Source organism: Helianthus annuus, chromosome 6 (assembly GCF_002127325.2).
Source record: "Helianthus annuus cultivar XRQ/B chromosome 6, HanXRQr2.0-SUNRISE, whole genome shotgun sequence".
In the NCBI taxonomy this organism is placed as follows: Eukaryota; Viridiplantae; Streptophyta; class Magnoliopsida; order Asterales; family Asteraceae; genus Helianthus; species Helianthus annuus.
Genome location: NC_035438.2, coordinates 44,466,968 through 44,477,842, shown reverse-complemented (window position 1 = coordinate 44,477,842; position 10,875 = coordinate 44,466,968). Strand labels below are relative to the sequence as shown.

Below are 10,875 nucleotides of genomic sequence, written 5' to 3'. Positions count from 1 at the left end.
TCATCAGCTTCAACTAAATCTCCCTATTATGACCAACAAATACACGTGTTATTTCACAATTTGATTAAAATAGACGTAAGAGTAGATTATATCAAACAAAATACAATTCAATCAACATTCATAGTTCATACCACTGTGTAAACATGCTTCCCGGATTTCTCATGGTTATCTCTCACATGCTTAAATGAAAAGGCCATCCCACACCAGGAAATGCTGCAAATGTATGGTTTTTCTTGAAGATGGGAAGCATTTATGTGCTGTCTTAGATTTGAATCCTGTGATTTCAAACACAAATCTATTAATGAAAAACATATAAACTTTTCCAGCATTTTGGAGATTATTAATTGTAAAAATAATGTTTCTTACAGTTGAGAACTGATGTGCACAAAATGCAACATATAAATTACATCAATTGTGGCATAAAACTAACCCTTTTTTAGTACTAATGTTGGAAAAAGTGTGTTTTTGTCTTCCTTTTGTATTTTCAGGATTAAATGAGCTCAAATGAACAAAAGAAGCAAAAAGACATCTAAATCAAACATAAATACAAGAAAAGGAACAAACGTGGCATGCCCGGCCTCCCCGACAGCATCTTCCCAAGCAAAACAAAAGAACAGAAGGCTGAACACGCCCCGTGCTCAATGAGCACGGGGGCGTGCCCCAGTGTCAGCAGAAAAGACAAAGTTGTAGAAGCTTCTATCGCCCACCACGGGGGCGTGCCCACTGGACACAGGGCCGTGGTCAACTCTAAGATTCGCAGAATCTAGGGAAATCTTGATAGTACAGATACGCTTCTACACACGGGGTCGTGCTCAGCGGACACAGGGGCGTGGTCAACTAATGCAGACAAACTGCAATTAATGAAGAAAGAGAAGGAGGATGGACACGGGGCCATGCCCAATGGACACAGGGCCGTGCCCGAGCTACTGTTCAGACTATAAATAGGGGTGCTTGGCTCATTTGCAAACCATCCCTTGGCACACCACCTCTCTCACACTTCACCCACCCACCACCACCATGACAACACCATCATCCACCACCATCATCCATCATCCATCATCCATCATAGAGTGTGTGAGTTGTCTCGAGATCCAAGATTGATCGTAAGAGTTCTTGACAATCAAAGGCCATGTTTGCCTAAGTCTCTTACATCACTTGGTAAAGACAAGTGTTTAGTGTAATACTTTTTATTTTTATTCTTTTCGCACTTTTTATTTGGTTATGTATTAATGACTTTAATAACTAGTTTCTTATGTTGAAGGTGATTCTTCCTTATTGTTTGTCCGTGGTGTCTTGGCATTATTTTAATGTCTATATAAGATAAAAGTTTTTCACCATTCATATCTCCACGGTTTATATGGAGATATGTTGGCTACCTGGTCGGGGGTTAAGGGAACGGTTTGGTAAGAGTCTTGCCATTGTTCAGTGTATAGATCCTGCAAACGACCTGGGTCAAATTTAGTAGGACCTCCTTCAATACCCACCGGTATTGGATGGCGGGGGTCCAAACTCTTTGATCCCCTCATAAGTAAGCTACTATTAAAACTTAAACCCAGCTACTTAGGACTGTATCCCTGCTTACTCAGACTACTTAGCCGAGGGTAACGTCACCTTCAAAAGAGGGGCCTACCACATTGGGCCTACCACATTATGCATTTATAACTTAATTAATTATCTTTCAATAATCCAACCCTTTAGGATTGTATCCTTGCTGACTCAAACTACTGGGTTGAGGGTAACGTCACCTTCAAAAGAGGGGCCTACTACAATAACTAAGATAATCTCTTAAAAAGTGCAAAAGTGCGGAAATAATCAATGGTTACACTACATACGAGTCGGATCCAAGTGATTCATCTTGTCTATCTGTTTTTATTTTTATTTTATTTTTCAACATTTTAGTTAATTTTATTTTTCTAGTTAAAACCCTTTTTTCTAAGTTTTGATTTGATTAGACGTTGAGGATAAACCGGTACTAAAAGCTCTTGTTTCCTTGGACGACCTCGGTATCTTACCAAAACTATACTACGCTCACGATGGGTGTACTTGCCCATATGTGTGTTTAGTGTTAGTAAATATCGTGTTTTATAAATTTAAAACTTGGCAAAAAAGTGTAAAAGGGCTTAAAATATACACCAAAAATATATTACACTACACACGCATCAAGTTTTTGGCGCCGTTGCCGGGGACACAAGGATTTTAAGGAAGTTAGGAATCAACGGCCTAATCTTTTTTTCTAATTTTTCTTTTTTTTAGGATTTTCTTAATTTTTCAGCTTCTGCAGAACTCAGCACGGGCCGTGCCCGCTGAACACGCCCCGTGCCCAAACTTTGGAACTGGTAATCCTGTTTTAAGTCAGACAGCTGAACACGGGGCCATGCGCACTCAACACGCCCCGTGCCCAAGTTTCAATTACTGAAAACAGAACCGTAAGATCCCGACGGTTGGTAATTTCTGACAAAAACATGAGTGATACTGATATTTTTTACTTTCGACATTCTTATGGTACGTGGTGTCATATATGTGGTGGCTCTCAAGGTAAAGAATTAGAATGTTATTTTCTAAATTATAAGCCCCACTATATAGACCCATTGTTTTCCTGTCGCCTTAAGAGGGGCAAAAGTAAAAATAATCCCTATCTCTCCCTCGAATGCTCCCAACCGGACCTTCTAGGAGAAATGCTTCTTGATGAACTATTTCAATTAGAAGATCCAATTCTTAATTGGTTAAAAGAACTTAAGATGGATTTCATTATTTCATTTCAAGACGATACCTAAGAAGAATTGTTGGGATCGCATTCGAATAAAAACAACTTCGTTGTTCCCGATAATACCTGTAACTCTAGTGAAGACTTGGGCGATAGTCGTCCCTGTGCCGATTGTGCCGTGAAGGACTCTCCATCGACTTCGTTCGGTGCATACATAGACCTGAGCAATTCGGCATACACCTTCTTTAACGAGAACCCGGGAAATGGCTAGACTTGTCCACCTACATTTAGCATAGGAATCACCCTCACCGACAACCTCTTGCGTTCTCGTCTTAATCTAGAGCAATTTAGGTATCTTAGAAACTTTGGGGTTGTTCCATCCAGTAAGGAACCGCCCGATCCGGATAAGTTCCTTAGAAATAGACGAAACTTCATAAACAGCCTCTAAACACGGGGCCGTGCCCAGGTCAACACGCCCCCGTGTCCATCAAAAGATTCCTTTCTAACTTTTTGTCAGAATACGGACAAAATGTGTCAGGATCCTGTCTACACACGGGGCCGTGTCCAGCCGACACGGGGCCGTGTGCAGCGTGCTGTCGTTTTCTATAAATGCAGCCAAGAATCCTGCACATTTGGACCATCCAGGGACAGAGATTTGAGAGGATCTTCTCACATACCTTCCTAGGTATTTTCTAAAAGAAGGTTCTAACAACCATCTTGTCCTTTCCTCTTTTATCCATTACCTTCTTTTTCATCTTTCTTGCCTCAACACCTCCATTGAAGCTTGAGATCACCATGATTCCAATCTTTATTGTGATGTTTGTTAGGTTTTTGTTCAAGGAATCTTGTTAAAAATAAGTTGTATAACATTGTTTTAAGTTATTTTTGCTAAAAAATGCTTCATAAGTTGGAAAAATAATTTGAAACTCCAAGATTGCTTGTTCTAAAAATCTGCAGAAAGGTGAACATGGGGCCGTGCTCATTGAGCACGGGGCCGTGTCCGAAGTTACTGTATCATTAAAATGAACTATTTTTGTTTGTTTTCATAGAATGTCTAGTCAAAAACAGTGGAACCTCTTCTGCACATTCCAGAAACAGTCGAAGGGAAAGAAGGTCTTCAATTCAAGCAACTCTCGTACGCTATGTAATGGCATTACGTGAAGCTCTTGACATGATGACTTCAGTAGAGGAGGTCCTTATAGACCATATAAATTATCTTATGGTGGGGCTGGAAAACAGTTTTCAAGAAATTAACCTCTTGCACCAGAGGTTAAACATTCTTGTAACACCTCCCATGGAACCAATCCTCCCTCAAGAGGATTGGAACCTAGCACTTGGAATCAAAAATCCTACAGGGTGGGATGACATTCCAGCGGAGCCTCCTCTTGAAGATCTACAAGAAGTCCCGGTGGAGGTTGCACCCCCTCAAACCGATGCCAATGAGCCCGCCTTTCTTCTCCCTAGGGAGATAGAGGAGTGGCTCGCCGACATGTGAGGAACCCATGCCCGAAGGAAGAAGTTCTTTAAGCCGCATCCAACCAAGAGAATTATCTCTTCGGAAATTTTGCTAAAAGAATAAAATTTAGGCTAGAACTTCTTGGTTTAGATTTCTTGTGTTTCTTTTGACCTATTTATCTAACTTACTAGGAATATTATGTAATTTCCCTCTATTTGAATGAATGATGGTTTTAATTAATTTGGTGTTTGGATGATGTTGAAATGAATAAAACACACCCGGGATGGTGAAGGATACCAAGGGAAACTTGCACCAGCACCCCATGCACAAAAACAGGGCCATCCGACAAAATTTTCTTCGTTACAGCAAGTTCAGCACGGGCCGTGCTCACCCAACACGGCCCCGTGCTGCACAATCTGCAGAAAATGCCCAGTTCAGGTAACTTGACACGGGGCGTGCTCCCTGAACACGCCCCCGTGCCCAGGCTTCTGTTTCTTTATACAAACTTTTGTTACTGGCGATCTGAACACGGGGCCGTGCCCGGACACTACGGGGCCATGGCCAGACGCCCAGTAACATAAAATTTTGCTTTTTCACACCTTTTTACACATTCAATCAGCCTAAAAACTTATTTTTGGGACACATTAAGGACGATGTGTAATTTAAGTGTGGGGGGATGCTAAAACCTTGAATCTTGCAAGTCCTAAATACAAGCCTTACACAAAACTCTATTGGAACCGCTAATCACCCCAATTTTTTTTTTCAAAAATTTTCATTTTTTTTACTTGTCTAGGTTTAATTTGGGAATTTCAAGTTCTAAAAAGGTTATATTTTTACAAATTTACAACCGATAGCGTCGTGATAAAAAGAACCAACATAAGAAAATTATGAAACGGCATGACAAGTTTAGTTAAAATTTGATTATATATACTTGATCACATAAAAACCCATTCCCACAAAAAGTGAGTTTTGAGCCTTTATTGAGCATACAAATACATATCTTTAAACTAAATGCTCATCTTTCGTTTCTTGTGTGAATAGCCGCTTGGTTCATACGACTCTAGAACTTGCCACGACGATACATTCCCGGTCCTTACCAACTTAAAACCGAGTAAGTAAATGATGGAGGCGTTAGGACTAACCTTTTTTTATTTCTACACCATTATTTTTCATTTTTTTACCACCTACCCAAAATCTCCCTAGTTAACCCCTTTGAGCCTAAACCTTTTCATTTCTTAACTCAAAACAAACACCCTTTTACCCACCTAAACCTTTTTATTTTAAACCCTTTTATTTTAGTAACAAGGCTCGGTTTCTCTTATGACTTGCTTAAAAAAAATGATGATGATGAAGCCAAAAGGAATAAACAAACAAGTTTATCAAAAACAACTTTGTTTGAAAGAAATGCTTCATCAAAATAAAAAGTTTTGAAAAGTAACGAGTCTTATGAAAACTGATGCTTTTTACGCCTTTCGCCCTTTTACTAACCACTAACCCAACCACCCACCTTTAGCCCAAGCCTAACCCTTCACCCCAAAAGTCCTCTTGATATTTACAAAGGTGTATAGTTAAAAAGGAGAAGGATTGATTGCTTGGCAAGCTAATGGTAGGAGTAAGTTCCATGCCGCTCTCGAGTGATTCACTAAAATACATCTTCGGCCGAGTGTTGAGTGATCCCCCGTGAGGTATGTGAACTTGTATATAAATGGACTTTTAAAAAGGCATGTTATGCCCTAATAAGTAATTTATCTTATGTAATGTTTTTAATGAATCATGACGAATAGGATTGTAAATAAATAAAAATAAACTTAATAAAGAATCTTGGAAATCCCGACACTCTATGACAAGCCCAAAAACCTTCTCTTCTACCCGTTCCATTTAGGAGTGTAAAGCCACATTATAAAGAGTTTTGCTCGAGGACAAGAAAAGATTCAAGTGTGGGGGTATTTGATCCGCACAAAATGCAACATATAAATTACATCAATTGTGGCATAAAACTAACCCTTTTTTAGTACTAATGTTGGAAAAAGTGTGTTTTTGTCTTCCTTTTGTATTTTCAGGATTAAATGAGCTCAAATGAACAAAAGAAGCAAAAAGACATCTAAATCAAACATAAATACAAGAAAAGGAACAAACGTGGCATGCCCGGCCTCCCCGACAGCATCTTCCCAAGCAAAACAAAAGAACAGAAGGCTGAACACGCCCCATGCTCAATGAGCACGGGGGCGTGCCCCAGTGTCAGCAGAAAAGACAAAGTTGTAGAAGCTTCTATCGCCCACCACGGGGGCGTGCCCACTGGACACAGGGCCGTGGTCAACTCTAAGATTCGCAGAATCTAGGGAAATCTTGAGAGTACAGATACGCTTCTGCACACGGGGTCATGCTCAGCAGACACGGGGGCGTGGTCAACTAATGCAGACAAACTGCAATTAATGAAGAAAGAGAAGGAGGATGGACACGGGGCCGTGCCCGAGCTACTGTTCAGGCTATAAATAAGGGTGCTTGGCTCATTTGCAAACCATCCCTTGGCACACCACCTCTCTCACACTTCACCCACCCACCACCACCATGACAACACCATCATCCACCACCATCATCCATCATCTATCATAGAGTGTGTGAGTCATCTCGGGATCCAAGATTGATCGTAATGACTTTAATAACTAGTTTCTTAAGTTGAAGGTGATTCTTCCTTATCGTTTGTCCGTGGTGTCTTGGCATTATTTTACTGTCTATATAAAATAAAAGATTTTCACCATTCGTATCTCGACGGTCTATATGGAGATATGTTGGCTACCTGGTCGGGGGTTAAGGGAATGGTTTGGTAAGAGTCTTGCCATTGTTCAGTGTATAGATCCTGCAAAGGACCTGGGTCAAATTTAGTAGGACCTCCTTCAATACCCACCGGTATTGGATGGCGGGGGTCCAAACTCTTTGTTCCCCTCATAAGTAAGCTACTATTAAAACTTTAACCCGGCTACTTAAGACTGTATCCCTGCTGACTCAGACTACTTAGCCGAGGGTAACGTCACCTTCAAAAGAGGGGCCTACCACATTATGCATTAATAACTTAATTAATTATCTTTCAATAATCCAACCCTTTAGGATTGTATCCTTGCTGACTCAAACTACTGGGTTGAGGGTAGCGTCACCTTCAAAAGAGGGGCCTACTACAATAACTAAGATAATCTCTTAAAAAGTGCAAAAGTGCGGAAATAATCAAAGGTTACACTACACACGAGTCGGATCCAAGTGATTCATCTTGTCTATCTGTTTTTATTTTTATTTTATTTTTCAGCATTTTAGTTAATTTTATTTTTCTAGTTAAAAACCTTTTTTTTCTAACTTTTGATTTGATTAGACGTTGAGGATAAACCGGTTGTAAAAGCTCTGGTGTCCTTGGACGACCTCGGTATCTTACCAACACTATACTACGCTCACGATGGGTGCACTTGCCCATATGTGTGTTTAGTGTTAGTAAATATCGTGTTTTATAAATTTAAAACATGGCAAAAAAGTGTAAAAGGGCTTAAAATATACACCAAAAATATATTACACTACACACGCATTAAGTTTTTGGCGCCATTGCCGGGAACACAAGGATTTTAAGAAAGTTAGGAATCAACGGCCTAATCGTTTTTTCTAATTTTTCTTTTTTTTAGGATTTTCTTAATTTTTCAGCTTCTGCAGAACTCAGCACGTGCCGTGCCCGCTGAACATGCCCCGTGCCCAAACTTTGAAAACTTTCCTGCAACCGGGTTCTGAACATGTGTACTGCTTGTCATTGTTTGTGTCACTGGAGTTATCCTCTGCTTCATCATGCATTTCCCTCACGTGTCTTGTCATGTTACATTGGACTGAAAATTTACTTTTGCAATTTTCAAATGGACACTCGAAGATTTTACCCTGGTGTCGGATGAGGTGGCGATTCAGGTGATCTTTTCTGCTGTAACTTGCCTTGCAGTCTTTCATTGGACAAGTAAAAGGTCTCTTCAGCAAGAAAATTATTTTACTGGTGAGACTTTTGTTATTCGAATGATCAAATCACTGATGCACATATAAAGGAATCTTTGAACCTCATACTTGAACGCGTGATTGAGTCTCACTTGATGGAGCTTCTCAGGAGGTCCCCCAGCCTGATACTAATCCAACCAAGGTCTCACATTTTGGAGTTCTCTATTGGGATCCAATGCCTCACGCAACATAATCCAATCTTTTTCAGACAATTCTAAATACCTAGTATAAGTTTAGACCCTGCAGAAGTGTGGATTCTATGAAGATTTAACGACTGAATTAACATAAAAAGAAATTAAGAAAGAGATATCTATTAAGAGATATCTATTTTGAATTTTAAAAAAAATATTTTTAGATGCAAAAACATTTAAGAGAAATAAATTTGACTTACGACTTTCTCTCGAGGAGGTTCATAAGGTGGAATGTTTTGCAGTCTCAGCTAAGCAGCTGCTAAATCTTTTTCAGCTTTTGCGATTCTTTGCTGATGTGGTGCTCTTGCCGTTCTAAATCCTCCATGTCATTATACTTGCTTTCACTTTAACACCCTAAAAAATATAAAGTAAATTATTAATCCAGTATTAATAAAAACACAAGAACAGAAAACGAAACACTATTTAAATGAGTAATCAGAGTCCTCGGTAGAGTATTGATGATATGAACTGCCATGTGAGATAGATCACAATATCATAGCAACAAACCTGCACATAAATGTCTCCTTTCCCAGCCACTATCAACATTATAACAGTAGCAAAGTGTGTATATATGTTAAGTGTAAGCAAAGGTTGTTATCATTTCCTAACTACACACAATTATAGTCGAAACACATTGAAAACTCAAGCATTTCGCAAGAGACTTGTGGTGTAGCTGAGCCGGGTGTGGCCTTTTGTAACCTTCACAAGTCCAAGCACACAGGTCAATGTTCATTTGACTCGAGCTTACAGCCTCAAAGATCCCAAGCAGTATTCTATCTGTTTAACGTGACAAAATTAAATATAGACAACCGGTTTCCCCGTGTATCTAGTTGCACTCAAAGCCGAAGTAAACGGATACAAACACACTAAATCCTTATTCTTCTTTACTCTTCCATTTCCTCCAACCAAATCCTCTGTTACGAATCCGAAGCACATCTCCAACCACAAAACATTCAAACCGAAATTAGGGTTTTAGAAACCAAAAAATTGAACAATTTACATATATATATATATATATACACTGATAAACAGATCAAAATCGAGAAATTAAGTTGTAGAAACTTATATTACACGCTTGAATTTAGAGAATTTGAGCTTACTAAAACCCTGAAATCTCAAATTGTATCTGTCTGTAAGAGAGAGAGAGAGTAATTGATTGGAGAGAGGTTATGAATAATTAGATCAAATTCGAGAAATTAATCTGTAGAAACACATATTAAACAAACCTGTAATGAAGAATGATGAATTGTCTGAAGATCATCCGTCTGAAGAGGGGATTTGAGGGAGCTCTGGATTTGAGAATCACTTGAAGATCATCTGCCACTAGGGTTTCTTTCTATATGGATGAGAATTATTGTGATTGTTGTGATTCAACCACAACCGAGAAATTAAGCTGACTCAAGGTGTTGGATCTTACCTTAGGGTTTGTGGATCTACACATGCATCTGGTTGAATCACCATCGCCGAAGAGAGAGAGAGAAAACATATGGGGGCCATATTTTGAAAGGGATTGTAGAAACAACTTTGTGAAGTTATTGAAAATATTGTTTGAGTTTTAAAATTGAAATTTTGAAAGTGGAGCCAAATTTTGAAATTATGATTTGAATTATGTATTATTAATCTTTATGCAATCAGCAAAACCTACATGGCATATCTAGTTGGTTGACACGTATGCAAAATTACATCAGCTCTACTTCTCCTTTTATATATATGTAGATTTTAGAATGAACTTTGATTCTTTTTAATGGTTAACAAACAAATAACCAGGTAAGAAGAGTGTATCTTGATATGTAGATTTTTCACCCATGAGATGATGACTTTAAATAGACAAACTATTTTAATGATCGGAGATGTTTTAATGTAAATAGTTTGATAAAGTATAATGAAAAAAATTGGTCTATTTTAGTGGTCGGGGATGTTTTATTAGTGGCATATGATTAAAAAATTGGTCCAATTTTAAATGGACAAACTATTCTATTGGTCGGAAACGTTTTATTATCGTGTTTCTATTTTTGTTTCGTTACATTTACATTGTATGAAACATGGTAAAAAATTGAACTTTACCCCTAAAATTTTGGTCGATCTAGATCCGCCCTTGAAGAATACAAGCCAACTATTTTTTTTAAATAAAATTGTTTTGACATTTGTAGCTAGGATTGTTTTTATTTTTATTTAGTTGTTTGTTCTCTAGCGTCTTGCTGATAGGTTCATTTTTAATAAAATGCCTTAGTTAAAAAAAAGAAAATAAAAAATACAACAACAACAACCAACTAGTGGTTGTGAATTTCTAAAGGTTTCTTCGAGGAAATATTAAGGTCAGCGATTCAATGATTCACGATATCACTAAATAATATTACTATAATTTAAATATTTATGTTGATGCTTGGTCAAGAATTAACGATGGTTCACAAGTTACTAAAGCACAAGGACAACTGACTCCTATTGATGTGTCTAAACCTAACAACAACCATACAATATTATTATTTCTGTACTTTTCATCTATAGTGGGA

General features: G+C 38.4%; 1 protein-coding gene across 1 annotated transcript; it reads right to left on the bottom strand.

The window, feature by feature from the left end:
• LOC110944667 (transcription factor IIIA-like) lies at nucleotides 1–8,204 on the bottom strand (the record flags this gene model as incomplete). The annotated part of the gene is made up of 3 exons (XM_035974121.1): nucleotides 1–275; nucleotides 367–375; nucleotides 7,857–8,204. Coding segments are annotated over 3 exons (507 nt in total), but the record flags the coding sequence as incomplete, so codon positions are not given.
• Nucleotides 8,205–10,875: the final 2,671 nt, after the last annotated feature.